General features: G+C 40.5%; 1 protein-coding gene across 2 annotated transcripts; it reads left to right on the forward strand.

Annotated features, from left to right (window-relative positions):
* The first annotated feature begins 287 nt into the window (after positions 1 to 287).
* On the forward strand, positions 288 to 23,165 carry PPM1G (protein phosphatase, Mg2+/Mn2+ dependent 1G). Of its 2 annotated transcripts, none has more exons than XM_074288343.1 (10): positions 288 to 784; positions 16,744 to 16,813; positions 18,093 to 18,178; positions 19,305 to 19,437; positions 19,917 to 20,332; positions 20,859 to 20,999; positions 21,338 to 21,572; positions 21,850 to 21,979; positions 22,158 to 22,260; positions 22,507 to 23,165. In XM_074288343.1, exons 1-10 carry the CDS (start codon positions 641 to 643, stop codon positions 22,711 to 22,713), a joined length of 1,665 nt encoding a protein of 554 aa, XP_074144444.1. In that variant the 5' UTR covers positions 288 to 640; the 3' UTR covers positions 22,714 to 23,165. The 2 variants fall into 2 exon arrangements, with proteins under 2 accessions (XP_074144444.1, XP_074144445.1); XM_074288344.1 differs by lacking the exon at positions 288 to 784 and adding an exon at positions 1,018 to 1,143.
* The last annotated feature ends 890 nt before the right edge of the window (positions 23,166 to 24,055 follow it).

Genomic DNA, 24,055 nt, shown 5'->3' on the forward strand with positions numbered 1-24,055 from the left:
CGGAAACTGCCCGCAGGGAGTTGCATTCCAAAGGAATAAACGCTAATCTAGTCGAGTTAAGCGGACCCGAGTGGTGGGACCAGTGAGACTACAGTCCTTTGAGAATGGGGAAGAAGGGACAGTTAAAGAGGAAAAGGGTGCTAAAGTAGCTTGCCGCGGAAATGGCTGTAGCTCACGGCTCCGCCCAGCGAGGCTTCCTCTGCGAGACCCAGAGTCCTCAGCCCGCCCCGGCCCCGCCTCTTGGGAACCTGCGGCCGTTAGAGGGCGTGGTCAGCAGGCTGAGTCTCGCGGGAAATTCCGTTGGTGGGGCTGTTGTCCCTGGCCGGGGAGCGGGGGACAGTTGCTAAGGAAATGACTCTTAAGCACCGCCCCATCTGGCCGGGAGGGGTCTCCTCCTGGCGTTATTTCCGGTTCCGTTCCCCCTTAGATCCCTTGATCCCGTTACCGCGGCCGCCGCCTCCTCCAGCCCTCGGCCGTCGACCTCACTCGCTGGCTTCGCGCCTCTCGCCGGCACGTCGCTTTGGCCACGCCTTCTTTTCTGTCCGCTCCCTGCGGCGCGTGCCCCCGGAGCTTTTGCGCCGGGACGGGTCACGGCTTCTCTCGCCCGCCCTGCCCATCTGCCGGGCCTTCAGACGTCGCGATGGGCGCGTATCTCTCCCAGCCCAACACGGTGAAGAGCTCTGGGGATGGGGAGGGCACCTCGGGCCCGGGAGGACACGGCGCTCCGCGCCTGCCGCTGCCCTACGGCTTCTCGGCCATGCAAGGCTGGCGCGTCTCGATGGAGGTAATTGCGGGCAGGAGGCAGACTCCGGCGGCCGGGCAACCGCTGGGAGATGGGAGGCGGAGTGCGGGTGCCGCCTCACGTGGAGCAGAAGAAGCACATTCTGGGACTCCAGAGTTCGGGGCGGGCAGGCTCTGGGGCTCCACGGAGGCGTGCCGCGGGCCATTCCCCGCCCCCACGCCCGTCCCTCCCGGGCTTTGCTGCGCCGGCCAGGCGGCCGCGCTTTGGGCGTGAGCCGCGTGAACTCGGGTTTTCTCAGCTCTGCTCTCTCGCCCGGCTCCTTCCAAGGGTGAAGGGGAGGGAGAGAAAGGTGACTTTTCCCCTCCGTGGGACGGTGTTGTCACGTCGCACGTATTTTTTGTGTATGTGTTTATGTGTGTGTTTAGACGAACCTGCTTACGAAATGGGGAGGCCTAGTCCGGGTGGGGAGGCCTCCTGGATGGAATGCTGAGCAAGCGTTCTGTTTTGGATTTTTCAAACTCCCAAGTTGCTGTTGCCTGGCACCGAATGGTGTCAATTCCAAGGCCCCAAGCTTGTCTTCCAGAATCTGTCAAGAGCGAACCTTGTGAGAGGTCATTTCCAGAGTTTTTCTTTCTTTTTATATGTTCAAGTTAACTGCTTTGATCTCTCTCATTCCAGCTCAGTATTTCTTTCTTAAATTCCCCAAAAATCGCTTTGTCGTGGTCATCTGCTAACTTTGAATTGGCTAGTTGCTTACAGTGCATTTACTTGTCATCAGTCTTAAGAAACTTTCATTGCTTCATCAACTTTTTTCCAGTGACTTTTACTTGAGCATTTTCTTGTTTTGCATTTTTGTAAAGAATCCTTTTTACTTACTTTAGGGGATGGACATAGCAAAGAAAAAGTTGTTTAGTTGGAGTTATGTTTGAAAATATAGAGAAGGGTATCAGAGAAGGTACTGAAGAAGAGAATGTAGAGAAAAGCTCTTTAGCACTACTCTCCTAGATTAGAAAAATAGGGGGATGGAGGTGGATGGGGGAAGAGAGGAAAGATTGGAGTGAGAAAATGGATTAAGGCAATAGGATTTTTAAAAATTGGTGTAATACCTGTCATTGGTCCTCTAAGTATTACTCTTGGGTATTCTCCCCCCCCCCCACACCTCTTCCCCCATTAAGTTCTAGAATGACAGCATGGACTTAAACAGTTTTGGCTTTAGGTTCCAATTCTGTAGCTGAATAGTCTTTTTTGACTGTTAAAAAGAGCAGTCTGGATAAATTGTACAAGGAATCTGAACTGACTGGCACCTTTTTTTCTGTTTCTCTTCCCCAGTAATACTAAGATCAGGGAGAGTGACTCCATTTTTGTGTAATTCTCCACAATGCACAGTGTAGTGGATATGATAAGTTGTAATTTTGTGCTATAGTTTAAAGGTCAGCCCTGTCTTAAAATGTGGATTGGTTAATTTAGGTAGATTCCTTTCATTTCTACAATTTTTCCATTGAGCGTTTTTTTATGAATTTATTATTTGGGATGTATATACAATAAGGCAAGACTTCCAGGATTCCTTATTCCATACATTTTCTTCTGTGTTAAATATGTGAGTGGTCTTTTTCTTAAGCTTTTCTTACTATTTTAGTTACTGCTATTCTTTGGCAATAATATTTCTAGTTTCTTATTTTAATTGTCTGAATTAGATCCACTTCCTCCAATGTTTCATTATTCCTCCTGGACCTTTTCATTTTGCCTATAAGTATAGTTTAGAGGCTAATCAACGAAGGTCTATGTGTCATGCAGTGATTTTTAGCTAAGATGACTATGATCTAAAATTTCCCTCTGAGAGATTGACAGCTAAAGGTGTTTGAATTTTCTAATGTACTTTAAAAATTGTCTCTTCTCCCTCCCCCTCCTTCACATGCTTGGATATCCTTAAAGAAATTTTTCCTAAATTGTCTTGTGTATCAAATGAACACTGGTAAGACTTTAGTATGTTATTGCTAAAAATAATTTTATCTTTTTCATGCTTTGAGGTTTATATCTTTGTGGCTTAATGTCTCCAATTAATAAAAAAAAAAAAAGTTCCCTATTTAATAGTCCTGTTGGTTTAGATTAAGAAAATTTATTATTCTAATAAATTCTTATAATATTTGTTGAAACCTTTTTGCATAAGTCCAGCATAACAGTATGTACTACTGAACCTTTTTCTCTTGAATCAGGGGTGGTAGCTGTCACACTCATCTTCACGTTATTCTCCCTACTTTTCTCTAGCCTCTTTCACTATGGTATCAAAGTGCCTTGACTGAGAAGGTATAATCCAGACACAACAAATAGGGAGTTCCCCCACTCCTGTCTCATCTTGCTTTGGAGGGAGCCTGAGACCCAGCTGATTGAAGTGTGTAGGAGAATGAATTTTTAGTGATGGTGGTGGTTGGGGAGAAAAGTGTCTAGTTGGGAGGTTGAGAGTGAATGGATGGATGCGTAGCCTAGATTGTGCAACTTCTGATGGGCTAAAGATCATTGGAAGGGTTAGTTATTTTTCAAATATAACTCTGAATGTCTTTATCTTGGGTGTTAAAAGCTAGTTTTAATGGAGATTTGGGTCTCCTAAATTTTTTTGCCTTTTTTATTCTTTTAGTTATTCTTGGCTCAGAAACCTCTTTTTAATAGTTCTGTAGATGATTGAGCTATTTGTGATGTGTACTAATTTTATTACAAGTTTGAATCATTCTAAAACAAGCTGAGGTTTCCAAATGACTTTTGGAGAGGGAAATATAGAGCCTTAGATAGTTATGGGCAGGATAACTGAACTGACCTCTCCCCTCCCCCCTATTCTTTAAGGACTACAGAACTAAGAGCTGTGAAGCTCCAAATCTACGTTTTTTGAATTGATAAGCTTTTTAAAGGACTTTTGTATTGTGGGGATTGGAGAAGATATTTGTAGTTGAAGTTTTAGAACTTTTGGGTAGAATGTTAGTTTAACCAAGTGACTTGGGAAATGTATGTCAGGACCTTTAGGCAGTTGAATAGAAAGTGTTAAAAATGGTTGGTTGTGGAAAATGACTTATTTGAGGTCTTAAGCATGATCAATCAGAAAGCATTGGAATGAGATTTGGGAGAGACAATGGCATATTAGAGCATTGCCTTGAAGTTAAGAGGCCTCTGCATTCTAGTAGTGCAAGGTACTTCACTTTTTTAGAACCTTAAATTTTCGAGATTTGGACAAAAAGAAGAAATTTTCTAGACTTGGGAAATGATGATTCTGGGCTTGATGCTCATAGTTCTATTCTACCTTTTTTTTTTTTTTTTTTTTTTTTTAACACCATATGTTAGTTTCTTATGTCTCTAGCATTGTAGTCTTCTTGAAGGCAAAAATTGGTTTTTCATCTTTGTCTCTCTAATTTATAGCAGTGTAATGCATAGAGTAGGCATTTAATAAAGTTAAACTTATTAAATTTATTATTAAAATTATTAAACTTAACTAATAAATTTAAAGTAGGCATTTAAACTTCAGTGACTAAAAAGAAGAATAAATTAAAAGAATCTTAGAACACTTCATGGACATAGTTTTTACATAAGGGAGTGGTAATAACTGACGTTAGGAGAGAAGAGTAGCCTGAGATCTCATTTGACTTGAGGAGATGCATTATATGACAGATTTGTGATATTTTCTTTGCAGGTTTCAGCCTCCCTCTAATACCAAGCTGGTTATGCTGGCTATTCATTGGAATAGTTTTGTATGTTTTTTTTTTTTTGTTTGTTTGTTTTAATGACTTCAGTGTTCAACTTAAATGAACAAAAGTCATTGAAAGACAGTTTTCAACGTTTTCTGTGAAAACACTGAAGTTGTCATTATTCATTAGCTCATTAAAAATGAGCAAAATGTTTCCTTCTCCATTTCCTTCATAACATATCTTTCAGCCATTTACCACATAGGTTTGAATAAGACTTTGCAATTAGCACTGGAAGCAATTAATTGGGCTTATTGGTCACATGCTTAATATTTTTCAAATCATTTTGAGGGCTCTTATAAGTGTTGTAGCAGTCTCTTATAATAAGGCTGGATACATTAAAACTCCTTTAGAATTTTTTGGGCTAACAGTTTTTTTATGGTTGGTCTTATCTTGATTAGATGACACTGCCTACTTTTGGGACTCTTTAGAAAAGATGCTCAAAATGCTCTGATTCTTTCATATATACTGAGAACACTTTGTACTTAGAATGGAAGATTTGGAGTAATTGAACCTTTACCCATGATAAAAGAGTTAATTTTACGTATCCAGTGGATTATGTAAGATGTAACTCTAGCATTTGATATAAAAATGTGTGAATCCTGATGGTGGAAAATGTGTAGGTACCTAATAATAAGCAACTAGGTGACTCAATGGATAAAATACTAGACAATATAGTTCAAATCCAGTTTCAAAAACTTAAGAGCTGTGTGACCTTGGAAAAGTCACTTAACCTCTGTTTGCCACTGGTAAAGGAAACGACAAATCAGTATCAAGGAAAAGTCCTTGACAGTATTTGCATGCTTTGGTCCATAGAGTCATAGAATTGGATATAACTGAACAATGACAAGAGCAGTTTGTAATATTGTGACGTGTGCAAAAGGGATGCCATTTCTAGATTTGGACCCCAATCCCCTTGTAGTGAAGAGCATTGTCTGTTTTTCTCAATCAAACTGGAACCCACTCTTTATCCAGAGTGATTCAATTTAAATAATTAGTAAGGAGAATCAAATAAAATTTTAAAATATAATGGCATATTTTTGTTTTCTATAACTTGTAATAGATATATTCCTGTATTCCTCATAATTCAGAGAGAGAGAGATGGATATTTCACTTTTAGAAAAATTTTAAGACCTTTTCTTTTTACAAAAAGAAAAGGTAACATTTCCTCATCTTTTAGACTACTGAAGGGACTGTACTTGGACTTCAGATTTCTGAGATATTCTGAACAAATTTATTTCCAAACTCTTAGTCCTTTCCTTGCCTCTCAAGATCCTCCCTATTCATTTATCTTCTCAAGACTTCACTTTTAGAGGTCCTGAAGGACTTAGATTTGTGGGTACACACTTGCAGAGAAACAAAGCTCTATTATCATCCAGATATCTTTACAAGCTACTTTTAACAGATGTTGTCTCTAGAGGCACAATTCCATAGAACCAATTTTTTTCCCCCTCCCTGAGGCTGGGGTTAAGTGACTTGCTAAGTTAGTTAAGTCACACAGCTAAGGAAGTGTTAAGTGTCTGAGACCAGATTTGAACTCGGGTCCTCCTGAATTCAAGGCTAGTGCTGTATTCACTGCACCACCTAGCTGCCCCATAGAACCAAATTTAAATGTCATTGCTAAGTGGGACCTTCCAACTGAACATTAAACACTGATTTCTATTTAATGAGTGATTTTATTTATTTTTGGCTAGACATATAAAACAATCTTATAACCTATAAAAGATTCTTTGGGAGGGAGGGAGAATAAAGGAAGGAAATAAGCATTTAGTAAGCAGCCAGATGCTTTTGTGTGCCAAAGGCTTTACAAATATTAACTCAGTTGATTCTATAACTATGCTGGGAGGAAGGAGCTATTATTAATTCCATTTTATGCTTGGAATATAGTAAGGCAGACTACAATTAAGTGATTTGCCTTCTGTTACTCTGCTAGTGATCCAGCTAGATTTGAACTCTGGACTTCCTGGCTCTAACTTTAGTGCTCTCTTCATTATTATTCTTCTATAACCTTTGATTTATTATCTACAGACTTTTGTTACCTCTTGAATATTTAACACTTTATGAAAATTTAAAATAGTTGCATATGTTATGTCATTAGAAAGTCAAGTTTCATCTTTAAATATTAACATTTTTGAATTGAAGTTGCTTGTGAAAGTGAGAGGCAAAGGTGGGGACTAAACTAGAGTTGGGGCTAGAACTATAGCATATCACCTCAATTTCTAATTCTTGGCCCTCCAGAAAAGAGCTACAAGATAGTTCTTAAAAGAGTTCACTTCCAATGGAAACTCGTGTGTGTGTGTGTGTGTGTGTGTGTGTGTGTGTGTGTGTGTAAAGGATTTCAGCTGCAAGTCAAATGGAAAAGTCTCATGATCCTTAGGGTGCAGTAATAAAGCAAGTTGTATTGATATTGATTATTTTGACGATATCAAGGACTTTGGTATCAACAACTTTATTCTCTAGGTTTTTAATAGATTTGGCTCCTGAGGAGGCTTCAGTGCTCATCTAGCAGGTCCTATCTCCACAAGGGTTGTTTCCAGGGGTGATGTCTCAGAGAGCAGAATCACTGGTTTGGAAGAAGTTACAACTCTTGGATTGACAATAGTCATTGGTTGATATTGTAGGGTGAGGAAAGTGGGCCCCTTTTCTAGAGTGACTATTGCCCTCAGTGATGTGACACCTAAACCGTCTAAGCTGATAATCCTTTTCTAAACTTTTTTCTTTATTATCTTTCTCTCTTTTTCTCTTAAATAATTTTAGGTTTTTTTTTTTTTTTAGGAACAGCAAAACATAATTGCATGTAGCTTGTTTTGTTTATAAAAATGTGTTTTGTGTATTAAACTTAACTTCCTTATCAAACTTCTTTCTAAGAGGAAAAAAAGGAGTAAGAAGGGAAAACAGTTCAGCAAAATAATATATCTACCAAATGTGATATTATATACAGTTTGGAATTAAGTTTTAAATAATTTTAATTTTTAATACAAATGGAGTTTTTTTACTTTGCTGATGATACTCAGTGTAGATTCCGTAAATTAATTCTTTTGTAAGATTTAAAAACTGATTCTTAACAGCTTCTGGATCTTTATCCTCTTTCCTCACCCTTCTCTCCCCCAATTTTTTGCTGCCATCACTACAAAGAGAAAAGAAGTTGCACACTAAAGAATATTTTGTGCTTTGCTTTTTCCATTAATTGACCAGAAAAAATTAATCTTAATGGCCATCCTAGTGATATGGTTATGCATTTAAATATCTAGGCTAATATCTTCAAATTCTTTCACAATCTATATCTGAGGTTTCCTAGATTTGTCAGACCTTATATTCTGCCACCAAAACCTTTAGAAATCCAGAATCACCTCATGATGGGACGTCAGAGTAGGATTTTGGTAGAATTTAGCATGTCCTGAATTTTGTCAGTTTGAAAATCTATAGAAAGCAAGCATTTTACTAAGTATCTACTATATGGCAGGCACTGTGTCAAGTAACACTGGGAGGTAAGTGCTTATTATTATCTCCATTTTGACAGTTGAAGAAGCTGAACGGGGCAGAACCTTAAATATTTGGTCACCAGCAAGAAGTAGTAAGATGTTAATTGATCCTTTAAGGCAGGATATAACTTGAGTAAGATAGGAGGGGAAAAGCATCCAGGTAAGAACAAAAGAGTTTGGGTTATGTTAAGGAAATGGTGAGTGAAATTTTTGAGCAGGAAATTTAGATGAGTTAGGTTGGAGTTAGATTGTGGAGGGCCTTGAATGATGTTTGAATGATATTAATGAAAGTAGGTAAGGGAGATGGAAAAGTGTTTCAAATCATTGTTAAGTAGGCTAATCTGGTTTTGTTTGTTTATTTTGGGGGATTTTGTTTTGTTTTTTTTGGCAAGGCATTTGGGGTTAAGTGATTTGCCCAGGGTCACACAGCTAGGAAGTGTTCTCAGCTAGATGTGAACTCAGGCCCTCCTGACTCCAGGGTTAGTGCTGTATCCACTGGGCTACCTAGCTGCCTCAGTAGATTAATCTGTTGAATGTATGTAGGATTAATTAGAAAGACTAGGAAATGAAAGCCTAATTAAAATGTTTCAACAATATTAATATGGGCTAATATCCAAACAAAGATGGTAGCATTGGGAATGGAAAGGAGGGAAGGCTGTAAGAAATTAGAAAGGAAAAAATTAAAGTTAACAATGGTTTAATTAATACTTTTTATGTATTAAGCACTGGAGATTTAGTGATTAATAATGTGACAGTCAGTAGCTTAAAATCTACTGAGATGGGTGAAAAATGACGTGTGTGTGTGTGTGTGTGTGTGAGTGTGTGAGTGAGAGAGAGAGATAAAAGTAGAGTAGAGTATACTAGGGCAAAGAAGGATTTCAAGTTTCCAAGTCTTCCTAATTTCAAATCCATTACTGTCTATCTAGCACATTATATTGCTTTTGTCTGATCCTCAGTTTCTTTATCTGTAAAGTGAGTGGACCAAATAGAACTTTGTAGTTTTGTCTTCCTGTGGCCTGGAAGTTTGTTCAAGGAAAAATGAAAGATAAATTCAGAATGAAACACCTACCCACTCCCAATTAGTTTCACAAAACATATGAACCTCTAAAGTTCCTTTCACTTCTAAGATTCTGTGATATTATGAATTTTTATTTTATCCTGTAATAGGCAATAAATAAATTTTTGACCATTTTATTTTGGCATTTTTGTAAAGATTAGAATCTGAAGGAAGGTAGATCAGATTGTTAGTGCTCCAGATAAAAAGTGATGGGGGCCTCAATAAATGTGGTGGTAATAAAATTGGAAATATGGGGTTGGATCTGTGAGTAGATGTGAAGGTAAATTTTAAAGGACTTGACTAATTGAATGTGAGATTTGAGGGAGTAGAATACTAAAAGCTGATTATTTTTAATCTGGGTTGACAACTGGGTGGATGACAGTAGATTTGGAAGTAATTTGCAGAGAAGTCAGAGATCCCTGCTAGAAAAAGGATAGCATATAAACAGTAGAGGGCTAAAAACTGGATCTGGAGATATACCTACATTTAGGGAACAGAAGGAGAAAAGAAAGCCAAAGGAAAATAGTCTTTAAGTGGATATAGTATTGTCAAATGAGCCTAAGAATGAAAAATGAAAAAATGCCACTGGATCAGATGTTAAAGAGATATAGACAATTCTCTGATCCTTAGGTATTTTTATTTCATATCAGTTTCCTCAACTAACCAGTTCCCATAAACTAAAGATAGTTAGTTATAGTGCTGTGGGTAGAGTGCTGGGCCTGGAGTCAGGAAGACCCAAGTTCAGATTCAGCCATGTACACTTCCTTGCTGTGTGACCCACAGTAGTCATTTAGACATTGTTTGCCTCAATTTCTTCAACTGTAAAATGGTGATAACTCGGCTTGCTTCTGCAAGATTGTGAATATCCTTTTATTCTCACATTTGTATAATTCTGTAGCACATAATAGGCACTATATAAATTCAGTCCCCTCCTTTCTCCAGTGAGGTACCTGGTCTAGGGACACATTTGTTTTTTGTTCCAACGTTTTTCCTTTTACTAACTTCTAAACCTTCCCTAATAGTTAATTCCTGGCTCTAAATACCAAGTTATCTTGATCTTGATGATTGGACCTGCTTGATCCCCTGGATTCAAAGGTTTGCTGCACCTAGCCTCTAATTTTGTTTTCCCTTTTAAATCTTTTTTTTTTTTAACTTAATATTTTATTTTTTCCAATTACATGTATAGATAGTTGTTGGTATTGATCTTTCTAAGATTTTGAGTTCCAAAATTTTCTCCTTCCATTCCCCTCTCCAAGACAGCAGGCAGTTTGATATAGGTTATACATGTATAATGCATTTCCAAAAAAAATTTTAATTTCCAAATTCTTTACTTCCTTCTATCCTCTCTTCCTGAGATGGTAAACAACTTGATATAGGTTATACCTGTGCAGTCATGCAAAACATATATTTGTAACACTGTGATAGAAAACACAGACATAAGAAAAAGCCACACACACAAAAAAAATAAAATGAAAAGTAATAAGCTTTGATATCTGGATTCAGATTCCATCAGTTCTTTCTCTGGAGGTAGGTAGCATCATGAGTCTTTTGGAATTGTCTTAGATCACTGTATGGCTGAGAAGCTAAATCATTCAGAGTTGATCATCATATAATGTTGTTTTTTTTATACAGTCTTCTCCTGGTCTTCATTTTACTCTGTATCAATTCATGTGAGTCTTTCTAGTTTTTATCCTTTCTATAATAATCCAGCACAATTTTGTACCACGACTTGTTTATTTCCCAATTGATGGACATCCCCTCAATTTTTATTCTTTGCTGAGGGTTATTTATTTGAGAGGGAAAATATAATTTCATTTGGGAAATAATATGCCAGAATAATTAAAAATATGTATTAAAATTTTTTTGCCTAGCTCTTTTTGTAGTGGCTAAAAACTGGAAAATGAATGGATGTCCATCATTTGGAGAATGGTTGGGTAAATTATGGTATGTGAACTTTATGGAATATTATTGCTCTGTAAGAAATGACCAGTAGGATGAAGACAGAGAGGTTTGGAGAGACTTGCATGAACTGATGCTGAATAAAATAAGCAGAACCAGGAGATCACTATACACTTCAACAACAATACTGTATGAAGACATACTCTGATTGAAGTGGATATCTTCAACATAAAGAAGATCCAATTTACTTCCAGTTGATCAATGATGGACAGAAACAGCTACACCCAGAGAAGGAACACTGGTAATTGAATGTAAACTGTTTGCACTATTGTCTTTCTACCCAGGTTACTTATACCTTTGGAATCCAGTTGTTACCATGCGACAAGAAAATTGGATTTACACACACATATTGTATCTAGGTTATACTGTAATACATTTAATATGTATGGGCTTGCCTGTCATCTAGGGGAGGGAGTAGAGGGAGGGAGGGGAAAATTTGGAAAAATGAATACAAGGGATAATGTTGTTAAAAAAAAATTACTCATGCATATGTACTGTCAAAAACAACTATAATTATAAAATTAATTTTAAAGAAAGAGAGAGAAAAAAATTTCTGCCTAGACCAGTTTTAGTTTGCTAGCTGTTCTCCAGGCATGATTTTCAACCCTTACCTAAAAACACCATCTGTCAACTTGGAATTCTGCTCACCTTGGATGCTGTGGTCCAAATTCATTTATTTCGTAATTTCATTATTCACTCAGCCAATTAGAAAGCTTCCTAATTATTGATAAGCTTTGGATGATTGGTTCACATTTCTGTGAATATGACTAACTCCAAGAAGAGAAAAAAAGGGAAAACCTTTTTAATAGATATTGTACTTTGTTACTCTTTGGGGCAGGGATGGAGGGTGGACCTTACACTCATAAGAATAAATCTACCTGACAGTTCACCACCAACTTTCACAAAAAAAGACTCTTTCAATTAGAACATTCCCTCTTAAATTACAAGTATCCATGATCACTTCAAAAACTTTGTCTGGAATTTCACATGTAAATAAACTTTTCCTCAGCCTTGCCCCTCTCCCATGAAAGGATTGAGAGGTTAAAGTGATTTGACCAGGGCCAAAATAGTTAGTGTGTCTTATAAGACTTAAATCCAAGTCTCCCAGATTGAGATTGATCTTGACTATTCTCTTGCACTACTATTTCTCTCTTAGAACTTGCAGTTCTTAAAGTCTGTCTTTTATGGCTATTTCAGTGCCTCTTCCTTTCCCTACTAAGCAGAACTTGTTTGATCCCTTTTGTATGTGATAACCCTTCATGATACTTCATCTACCAAAAACATCCCTATTTCATTCAATCAATCCTTTAACCGCATGAATTGTAGACTTTACTGTCCTGGCAAAGTCCTATCCAGGGGATACTCTGTAGTTTTATCAATATCATTCCTAAAATATCAAATCAGAAACAACAATAACACAATATTCAAAATGTGTGAAGGTGGTGTCGAGTAGAACTGTTGCCTCTCTAGTCCTAGATGGTATGTCTTTTAATATTACCTAATCCTAAACAATGTGCCTTTTAAAGTAATAGCATTACTCTTCTAGTTCATCACATGACACCTGGTCTACAGGTTCTGGTCTACAGTACTTCCAGATATTTTTCGAATGAATTGCTATCTAGGTATATCTCCTTCATTTCATACTGTGAAATTGATTTTTTTTAAAATCAGGTTTAAAACTATTTTTATCCCTGTTTTATTTTAGCTTGTATAGACAATTTTGAATCCCAGCTATTATTCAATTTATTAGTCATAATCTTTAGTTATGAAAGGGTGCTGTGGATGTGGAAAATTGCATATATTTTCAAGTTAGGTTTTTTATCTGTTGATTAGTTTGTTTTCTTTTAAAAGTTTTCTTCTTTGTATGGGGTGACTCTAGTAAACAAATGAAAAGGAATGTAGGGAGAAAGTTAATCAATGTAAGAACAAAAATTACTGATAAAAATTTTACTTAAAAGGGGAGGTACTATGGCTGTTCATTGTCTTGTCAGTAGTTTTGCTGCCACTCAATATTAACCTTCTAGTACAGGCTGGAGTCAGTAAATATATTGTTCTTTTGGTCTTCCTTCTTCATTCTGCCTCATTTCATGTGTCTTCTTGTAATTATCTCTTGTCCCCATATTCATAAATTTGTAGAGTTACCCAAGTCCTTCCTTTTCAGGAATACCTTCAAAATGTTCTATTCAGTCTGCTTGACTAATACTACTTCTGATTTTTAAAAATATTTCATATGAGACCAGGGTGTAGCACTTAAATTGTGTTTTCTTTCACTAAGTCATCTATCCTCCTTTTTTCTTGATCATATCTTTGAGGTTTTCAAGTCTAAAACTTCTCAATAATTTGTAATTTGCTGCAACATACTTGTACTGGTATGTATCTTTCAGTTGCCCTTTGGGTTGTATTTTTTCTTTTATTTTCATAGATGTGCATATCATCTTCCCCAATAGGATATAAACTCCTTAGGGAAAGGTATTTAATAAATGTTCTTTGATTAGTCAGTTGTCTCCAGTGTATTCCTAGAGTTGTGTGGGTACAGAAAGTGACTTTCTACTTTTGCATTATGCTGCAGTGTATTAGTCCCATCTCTCTTGTTCTATATTCTGGATTATAAGTCAATTCCTGTATGTTCATGTAAAAGGTCACCAAGATTATGGTCAGGGAATTACTTGTCTTGGTGCCTTTCCTAAGTATCTCTGGGGACTTCATGTATAACCCTGACTTTGCTTCTTCATAAGTACATGGCTGAATCAGGCTCAGCTTCTTCAAATTGAACTAGTGATATTCCTAGAAGTGGTTTATTTGGAATTTAGAGTTTGGACTTTGGGCTGTATTAGGTTTAAGGAAACCCTTTCCCTTAAATGGACAGTTCATGTGAAATATATTATTGTGATTGGATCATGTCTTTTGAGGGGCTGGGCTTAATGCCATCTCTGGATACATGTTATATCCTTATCTGGAAGAAGGTCCCTAATAATAAAAAACTCTTTTTGTCCCTTCGGTTTGGAGGAACTTTATGGGAAAAGTTGAGACTTAATTTTTTAGAAAGGGCAGGGTTAACTTCATATTCCTTTGCCTTCTTGTTATAGGAGTACCCCACATCTTTTCTCTGCTTGCCATGGTATCAGGCTAATGGTAGGGTTACCCCTATGCCCCTTTTCCAAAAGTAGTCTCTTTGGGATTGGGGTTAAATTGAGTACTTACTAAAATTTTATCTTGGCTTTACAAAGTGGGTTATAGCATATGTAACGACATAGTTATATGTATAGTCGTATATAACGACTGACACTTGGACTTCCTAACCCTTACAGAAATCTCCTGGGGATGTTCTGCAGTGGCATATCTATCAACTGAGTGAAAATCTTCTGGGGAGGAAAAAACAGACTTTCCACCATAGCATAAGCTTCTCTATTATTAATAGATGATGTACTTTCACTTTGGGGACTCAAGTTTTCCTCGACATCAACCAGCAGTCTGGCAAGAACAGATTTTCAGTTTGATTCAAAGAAAACTCAAGTTTTTCCCATCCCATAATTCAAGTTCTATGTTGTTGTTGTTGTTGTTTATTTCATCTGAGTACCTCTTCTGTACTTGCTGAATTCTTTTTATCTTCCTTTGCAGCCTGGGCCCCAACAATCAGAGTCACTGTTTTCAGCTGTTGAGCAGGGCTTGATATGGTTTTCCCATATCCTAATACTTTATTGTGTCCTGTGATAAGAGACTCAATGGAGAGAGAAATGAGTTATTATAAACCCTCCAAGTTTAAAGCATTTGATTTTACTTTTAATTTGCAAATAGTTGTAGTTACTACTTCTGTTGTACTCAATCTTTCCCCTTCTCTAGTTGATTCTCTGTCCTCAGCCATTCCAGTACTTCAGCTTTCAACAAAAGATATAATTCACTAGGGAGGCTGATTCAGACTGAAGTGCAGGTAGAAATATATTGGTATTCCTTTTGGTGATTATTTTCCTTGAAAATGCCCTGATCATAAACTTCTTTTTAGGATGGCTCTATAAACAGATAGTCGGTTATATTTTGATCTTATGAGATCCCTAGTCCAAGCTTTCTGGCTCAGCTTTCTCTCTAACTGTAGCTATGGCTTCCTTTAGAGGAAATATTGGGAATTCTTCAAGCTGTCTTTAAAAAGATTTCCCCCTCTCTTTTCTTCTCTTAACATTTTCTAAGACCCTTTCCATTCTAGATCCTCTTTTCTTCTCATTGTTCTTGGATTTCCAGTTCTAACACTTTTAGTTTCTCCATTTTTTCCCCCTACTCTTAGATCTAAATTGGGCCTAAGCTCTTTCTAAAAATTTTCTCATTACTGCTACAAATATGCTTGAGCTATTTGACTTAATCAAGCCTCTAGATTTCCTGGAATCAGTTATGAAGCTTCTAACTCCAATCAATCATTTGTGTAAAGACCCTTTGTTGCCCACACCTGTCCTTTCTCTGCCAGGACATGTCCAAGAGGAATTAGGTGGTTCACCCATGCAGTTCCAGAGTCAGGCTCCCATCTTTTGATGTAGTTCTCCAGATATAATAGGAATGCCACTTTCAATAGCTGTCTTGATGAGGAACTCAACATCTATTTTTCATCATCATTTAAGCTACAAACTCTAAAATTCCAAGGGTTCCCTGACCTATAGTTCTTAGAAAAGGGTTGGTTTTGAGGGAAGCTAACTAGATCAGCAGCCTAGATAAAGGGCAGGATCTTTTATAAGAGATCACTTGGTAACTTTTGAAAAATGTTGGGACAGGGAGCTGGATTATAAGGTTTCCAGGAAGGAAATGAATGGGGGAAAAACCAAACAAACATAATGTAGGAACTTCTTTGAATAAGTTTGGCCTTGACTAGAAAGACTGCAGCTCGAGGAGGGGAAAGCAGGGTTGAGTCACAGAATATGTTTTGCTTTTCTTAGTAGGTAGTAGGATTGGAGAGATTGATAAAACAGGATGGCATCGATCGGCACTGTATGAATCTCATAGATCTATCTCTTGGGAAAACAAAGATAGTTTATCAAAACCTCAGCAGTATGCTTTTAAGAATAATACAGTTTCTAGAAATCTTAAAATTCAATCAGTTCAGCAATACCTTCTGTCAATTTTATGTTAACCTTTCTTGTCTTTGACCAAATTCCTGTTCATAATTAAGTCTTCTCTTGTTTAAACGAGAGGTCCAGGAGAATGAGAGAACAATGGAGCCCTTGTAGGAAATCAGACGATTAGGAAGATGACTATAAGTAAATCTAAGCCTTGAACTCAATCAGGGGACCTGGATTGTAACCCATCTTTTCTCCTTGCTAGATAATTAAATGTTTTTGCTTTCCTAATCCTTAGTTTACTTTTTTTTGTAGTGGGATTGAATAGTCTCTAATGTCTCCTTTTTGCCTCAGGAGATTTCATGGGAATCATTACTTCTTGATAGTACTTTTTTTCTTTGAATCCCAAGTTCAAAAGGCTTAGTTTTGAAGCCCAGCAAGAAGAGGTGGTTTTAACTCTGTTCAAGGCAGGAATGTCCAAGGGTGAAGTTATTAGGTGAAGACTACCAGCATAGTGTGGTAGCCAACTCAATTCTCTTTTTTCTTTTCATCTTTAAAAAACAAAATAAAACAAAACAAAAGAACTTGCCCAACCCAGGCTTCTTGTATAAGTAAGGGTTCTTGAGGTTGTGCCTAAGGGAAAATCTTCAAGACTTGAGGTGTCATATAGTAGAGTTCAGAGGAGTTCAGGGAAAGTAACTTTTGCCTTGGAAAGATTATTCTGACTTTGTTCTTTTCCCAGGATGCTCACAACTGTATTCCTGAATTGGATAGTGAGACAGCCATGTTTTCGGTCTATGATGGACATGGAGGTAAGTACAAGTTGGCAGATTGTCACATTCAAGGTTCTGGGACATCTTTTCTGTTAAGAACAGGCTCACATGACTAGGATTCTGAGCCCTCAAACTGACTAGATCTGTTGGTCTTGAGGCACAAGAGCCCTAAGCTCTTGTCTAAAAGCTGTTCATCCAGTGAGCATTCAGGAATCAGACCTAGAATTTGCTCTCATTCACAATGGCAGTAGGTGATATAGGACAGAATAGCTTCATTTAGATAGTCTCTTCAGCTGTCTTTTTGGGGGGTGGGGGTAGGGGACAAGGCATTTAGGGTTAAGTATCTTGCCAAGGGTCATACAGCTAATAAGTGTTCAGGGTCTGAGTCTCCAGTTGGCTTTAAACTTAATATTCCTTTTTGTGGAGTTCAGGCCATTGTTGTTGCTCCTTATTCCTAACAATACTTTAATGATTCAGTAATGCTATAAATAAACTGGACCTTGTTTTTATTCAAGAAACCTTTCCCAAATTACCTTTCTTTGTGGAGCTGAGACTGGGGTATACAAAAAGAAAAAAGTTCAGACTGTTTTTGATTTGTGTAAATTTACATTGCAAAAATTGAACTTTAAAGAATTTGGAAAGAAAGCTATATTTCCCCAAAAAACTTAAGTTATTAGACCCATACACTCCAGCACACTCCTCTCTCTCTCTCTCTCTCTCTCTCTCTCTTCCCCTCCCTTCCTTTCCTCCCCTCCCCCCCTCCCCCAGCTCTTCAACTGATCTCCCAACCTCCCCAAAAATCCTTTACAAAACAGCCACCCTACAAAAGAAAGCAGAATCAAATTATGGGGGCTTGGCTTGAGACCTCCAGCACAGAGAGAAGAGACGTTTGCTCCATTGCACCTCTGTATTCAGTTTCCAACATGTCTCTCTTTGATCTTACTGTGTCTGTCCTTGGCTTCTTGTGTGTTGCCCATCTTTTTCTTTCTGTGTATAAATTCCATGTATCTGCACCCATTTTTTTTTTTTTGTACTTTTGATCTAACCAGACCCTTATGTGACAGCCCCTGCCCTTTGTGGTGTGTCTCTTCTCAGCCCTTGGTTGTAATATGTCCTTGTGTTGGTCTCCTCCCCCTATGGATGTGAGGTCCTCTTTTCCCCTCTTTTCCTTCCCCATGTTTTCAGATTCATATCACATAAAAATATCTCTACACAAATGTCTCTGGGATGATATATTTTACATAAAGTAGGAGCTATATGTGGATACACTTCAGAGAGGTGATGAAATGGACTCTGAGTAATTTCACCTTTCTTCTAGGGGAGGAAGTTGCTCTATACTGTGCCAAATATCTCCCTGAGATCATCAAAGATCAGAAAGCATACAAAGAAGGAAAACTACAGAAGGTAAGAACCTCCTTCTCTTTAAATGGAGATAGAACCCTGGGCTTGGAGTCAGAAAGACCTGCATACAACCCAGTTTCAAGATATTTTCTAGCTATGTGACCCTATTTATTTAACAGTTTGGGATCATAATTGGACCTACTTCCTTTCCTCCCAGGGTTGTTGTGAGGATTAGATAAGAGAATATTGGTAAAGTGCCTGACTCATAAGATACACTAAATAAAAGCTAAATGTCATCATTACATTTTTCGTCTTTGTATTTAGGACCATTCAGCTAGATAGTCAGTTAAGGTTTGGCCTCTGGGGCAAGTCACTTAACCTTTGTGTCCATCTCAGTTTATTCCTTAATCAGATGAGATATTTGTAAAGGCTTATTTAGCATAGGGCCTGGCATATAGTTAAGTCTTTAATAAAGACTTGCTCCCTTTCTCTTTCCCTCTTTATTCCTTGGCTGTGAATTGTAGATCTATAATTATTCCATTTCTCTCCCCCCCCCCCCCCCCCGAAACTAAAGAATCTAACCTCTTTATTCCACCTCTATTTGGGATCTTTTGCAAAGTTCTAAATTTAAAAGAATATAAAAAATGTGTCATGCTTATGTGTGCCTTAACATTATAGACAAGCATCTTCTTTAGGCCAGTAATTCTCAGTGTGGTTTCAGGACCCAGTTTTCAGGGTCTCTACAAGGTCAAAAGTATTTTCATAATACTACTAAGGTATTGTTTTGCTTATTAAAATAACCTTTTCCAACTACAAATCTGTATGAGGCCAGATTCTCTTCATATACTTCAACAAAAACAACATATTGCAACAGATTGAAAACAGAAGTAGATGTGAGGATTCAACTGTCTTTTACTAAGAAATCTGCAAAAATATGTAAAACAATGACATTTTTCTCATCAACTTTTTTGTTTTGGAAGTTTATTGAAATGTTATATCAAGATGCAGTGGGTTTATTATTTTCAAAAAATCATTTTAAATTTTTAACATGATGATATTGATACAATATTATAACCCATATAAACAAAAAAAGCTCCTATAAAGGCATCCTGAGACCAAAAGTTTAAGAACCTCTTTAGTTTCTACATTTGTTTCATTCCTCTGTGTTCTTCACATTGCTTAAATTTAGGCTTTGGAAGATGCCTTTTTGGCTATTGATGCCAAACTGACTACAGAAGAAGTCATTAAAGAACTGGCACAGATTGCAGGAAGGCCCCCTGAGGATGAGGATGAAAAGGAAAAGGTGGCAGATGAGGATGATGGTGAGCAGAATTTGGCTGAGATTTATTTCAAAAACCATTTGTTAGTGTCCGTTGAGTGTGCAGTACATGAGTGCGCCATCCCTCCGTTATGCTTCTTTATGATGGGTTAGGAAAGCCCTCTTTTGTGGCTCTTGGACTTATTTACCTGTTTTATCAATCAAGGTAGCCCAGCTTCTTAAGAGCATGTGTTTGAAGCATGGAGCAATACCTTTCCTGGGTGATTGGTGTCATTCTCTATCGCGCTTTGGTCAGATTAGTTTTTGTAAGGAAATTGAAAGGGAGATTGAGAGTAACAGAGATGGATAGTGGGGTGGGTGAGAAAGGCCAGCCTTTCCCAAGTTAGCTTCTAGAAAAAGGACGTCCCTCTGAGACCCGATAAGAGAGGAATTTTAGGCACACTGAGGGTTGGGACAGGAAAGTTAGGGTCATAAGCTAATAAGTGGGGCACAAGGGGCTCTGATTTAGCCTGTTCCCTGCAGTGGACAATGAGGAGGCAGCCCTGCTTCATGAAGAGGCCACCATGACCATTGAGGAACTTCTAACACGCTACGGGCAGAACTGTCACAAGGGCCCTCCCCACATCAAGGCTGGGGCTGGGTTGGGTGAGGAACCAGGGTCCCAGGGCCTCAATGGGGAGGCAGGGCCTGAGGAGCCATCAGGGGAATCCCCTGTGGAGGAGAATGGCCCCCTAGCTGAGGCCCACCCAGACCTTTCCTCCAACTTGGAACGTGGGACTGAGGCAGTCCAGGGCGACGAGCCTCTCACCCCCACTGGAGAGGCTGGCCCCTCCTGCTCTTCCACCCCCGCCAAGCCACCTCGTGCTGCTAAGTCCAAGTTCTTTGAGGACAGTGAGGATGAGTCAGATGAGGCAGAGGAGGAAGAGGAAGACAGTGAGGTAAGGGCCTGTGAGGGCCAACAGGTGCTAGAGTTGCACAGAGGGACTGTCTTGTCCCCACCCCACTTTTTCAAACTTTCCCTCCCATCCTCCCCACTCCCCTAAAGGTTTAGCCTCCTTGACTCTCTTCCTGGGTGGAGGCAATAAGAGATAGACCCAGTCTTGGCCCTCAGAAGCCCAACCATCTCCCAAAGAGGAAACAAGAAGGTAGATGATAATCGGGGCATTAGGGCATTTCCTTCTCTTTGGGGAGGTTGTTTTTAGCTGTGTTTTGGGGAGGTGACTGACCTTTGGCTGACATCTCTGGCCTTCCCTGGGGGTTCCCCACTCATGATAGCTAAACCCAGCCAGGTACCGATGCCCTTCCCACCCTGAAATGTCCCCACCCCAGTCCCGTAAGTAGCAGTTCTTAGGGGTTGGAGAGAGTATGACTAGATAGGATTTGTTGTTGGGAGATGGGTGGGCTTCATTCAGGGTAAGGAAGGTTCAGCCTCATCTCAGCGGCATGGCCTCATCCCTGTGGCAGGAGTGCAGTGAAGATGAGGATGGCTATAGCAGTGAGGAAGCTAACGAGGAAGAGGAAGATGACACAGAAGAGGCAGAAGAGGAGGATGAGGAAGAAGAAGAGGAGGAGATGATGCTGCCTGGGATGGAGGGCAAAGAGGAGGTATGTGTGGGCCTGTAGCGGATGTGCTAAAAGATTGGATTGGGGGGACAGGAGGTTCCAGCTGGGTCTTAGCATGGAAGCCCTGGCCTACAGGTCTCTCTTGTCAGCCAGATGTAGAATCTTTACCTGGAGAGAAGTTGTAGGTTGGCCTTTCTTGAAGAGATTCTTTCATCTAGCCTTCATTTACTAAAGATTTGGATACAGCTCCTGTTCTAGGAATTCCCAGTATCCATCTGGGCTGGATGGAGGAGGATGAAGCCTGGGAAGGCCAGCTTATTCAGTGAATTGGGCCCTGAGAGTGGTCCTCATGATCCTTTGCTTGTTAATTTTCCCATAAGCCCGGTTCCGACAGTGGCACAACGGCAGTGGTGGCCCTGATTCGGGGAAAGCAGCTAATCGTAGCAAATGCAGGGGATTCCCGGTGTGTGGTGTCTGAAGCTGGCAAAGCCCTGGATATGTCCTATGACCATAAGCCTGAAGATGAGTTGGAGTTAGCACGAATCAAAAATGCTGGTGGCAAGGTCACTATGGATGGACGAGTCAACGGGGGCCTTAACCTCTCTCGAGCTATTGGTAAGAGGCTGGGGGCTAGGAAAGATATTGGGGCCTCCACCCTTCCAAGATAGTTCACAGTAATATCTGTATAGTGCTTTTAATACTTTTCATAATTGAAAGGATGGGTCATCATCCTCATTTTGTAGTGGACTAAATGAAGTGGCTGGAACGAGGCTTTTGTCTCCTGGGTCCTTACCCAAAGCTCTCTCCACTGGACCACATGAGAGGAGAGGTGTCTCGGATACAGATTCCTTGTGTGGACCGCAACACTTTTTGTAATTCATTTTCCTCCCAGGTGACCACTTCTATAAGAGAAATAAGAACCTGCCCCCCGAGGAACAGATGATCTCAGCACTCCCTGACATTAAGGTGCTAACCCTCAATGAGGACCACGACTTCATGGTTATCGCTTGTGATGGCATCTGGTGAGTGAGTGAGGCCACAGACCTAGGCCTGCATTAAACAGCAGCTCTAAGAGTAGAATGCCACTCTGGGGGGTATTAAAGGCTTCTACACTGGCTCACAGCAACAGGATTGGAATTGCTCCATCCCACCCTCCTTACACTTACAAGCAGAATTCTGACCCATTGTGTTTGACCACAGGAACGTGATGAGCAGCCAGGAAGTGGTGGACTTTATCCAGGCCAAGATCAGCCAGAGGGATGAAAATGGGGAGCTTCGGCTACTCTCCTCCATCGTAGAAGAGGTGAGCTGACCACTCTGGAGAGAAGTGGCAAGGTTCTCTAAGTGTAAGAAAAATTGAGTCTCTAGCTCAATGGCTAAACCAGAGCAACACAAATCTTTGTGGAAGTTTTTCTCCCCTGCTGGTAGTTCTTAGTTGAGCTTTGTGAAGCTTGAGGCCCTTTGCCCACTCCTCCTGTCCCTGTCAGGGATTATCAGGTTCAGCCTCTTGTCTCTACCCCACCAATGAAGTAACCTGTTCCTCCTGCAGCTGCTGGATCAGTGCCTGGCACCTGACACTTCTGGGGATGGCACTGGGTGTGACAACATGACCTGCATAATCATCTGCTTCAAACCCCGAAGCACGGCAACACCCCTGCCTGAGAGTGGCAAGAGAAGACTAGAGGAGGTTGTGACCCCTGAAGCCGCTGGAGAAAATGGCAGCAGTGATAACAGCAAGAAAGCCAAGCAGGAATAGCAACTATCTCCTCCCCTGCCCACCCAGACTGTTTTCTGAGCCCACCGGACTTGAGACTGAGTTTTGTCTTTTTCCTTTAGCCTTAGCAGTGGAAATGAGGTGTGCAGGGGTATCAGGGTGGCTTTGCTCATTAGCCCATTCCAAAGAGGGCTCTCCCTCCACCCAGCACACTGCGGGAGCCCCTTCTTTCTCCCCCAACTGGTCCCCTCATCGGGCAGTGGGAGAGGTGGAGCACGGCACCAGCTGGAGGCCTTGACCCTGTGCAAGTCACCATTAATGTGCCTGTGCTGTTGTGTTGGAGGGAAGGACTGGTGGTTCTGGTTTTTACTCTGTGAACACTTTATTTAAGAACTTTCTTTTTTATTGGCGGCTCCCTGGTCCCTTAGCCGCCTCCACCCACTCTGTTGTACACTTTCAATCAACACTTTTTCAGACTAAAGGCCAAAACCCAACTGTGCCCTGTGGTGTTCTTCTTTACCGTATTCCACTTCCCAGCGTACTTTTCTCTGGTCACATTCAGCAGAGTGGCCAGGCTGCCTAGGGGGAGGAAGCCCTCATAGCCCGTGCTCTTCCTGGCCAGGAACCGGACGGAGGGGTCACTTAAGGTTACTAGGAATGGGGAGGGGCGTTCTGGAGGGCGGGGCTACCGAAGCTGGACCCTCGAGATTTTAAGGCTCGTGTCCGGGGATGTGTCGCAGGCACGGATAAAAGGCGTCCAGATGCGTGGGGGCGGCAAGGAAAAGGGAAGAGTACCGAGGACTGTAACGTTACCCAGGGCCAAACAAAAAGCCCGTTTGCTGGCGCGCGTCTTCCCTCCGTCCGTAGCAGAGGCGCGCCCGGAGATCTTACTTTACCTGCGGGGGAGGCCCGCGGGGGGATGGGACTAGAGAGCCTGAAGGGGGCCGAGGAAGGAGTGCCGGCCCAGGCACCCAAGGCTCGGGAGAGGAGAGGAGAGAAACAGGTTCCTTTTGGGTCGTTTCGAGATCGCGGTACGAGGGCATCGGGTTCGGCGGCGGACCAGTCGGAAAAGAGGGGAGTCTCGGGGAAGGGAGAAGAAAATCACGTCCGCGCTCCGGAGGTGGGGTGGGGGGAGGGGCCAGGGCAGTCACGGAGTCTCGCTACCGACCTTCGGTGGCCAACAGGAACTCGGGCAGTTGGGCTCGTGGTAAGGGCGCCAGACTCTTAAAGAAAAGGAGGGAGGGGTTGGGGAGCACCGGAAACCCGGCTCCCTGATTGGGTTCCGTGCCATCTCGTCACAATTACTTCCGGGTTGAGCAATTGAGCCTCGGAAGTGGCTGATTTCTGAGTTTCCTATGGACTACGAGTTCCGTGGGGGCTTCGC

Source organism: Sminthopsis crassicaudata, chromosome 2, assembly GCF_048593235.1.
Source record: "Sminthopsis crassicaudata isolate SCR6 chromosome 2, ASM4859323v1, whole genome shotgun sequence".
Lineage (NCBI taxonomy): Eukaryota > Metazoa > Chordata > Mammalia > Dasyuromorphia > Dasyuridae > Sminthopsis > Sminthopsis crassicaudata.

Coding starts and splice junctions, on each gene's coding strand:
- PPM1G (XM_074288343.1), top strand. CDS start 641: ATGGGCGCGTATCTCTCCCAGCCCAACACGGTGAAGAGCTCTGGGGAT. Junction 19,438..19,916: donor GGTGGCAGATGAGGATGATG/GTGAGCAGAATT, acceptor TGTTCCCTGCAG/TGGACAATGAGGAGGCAGCC. Junction 22,261..22,506: donor TCTCCTCCATCGTAGAAGAG/GTGAGCTGACCA, acceptor TTCCTCCTGCAG/CTGCTGGATCAGTGCCTGGC.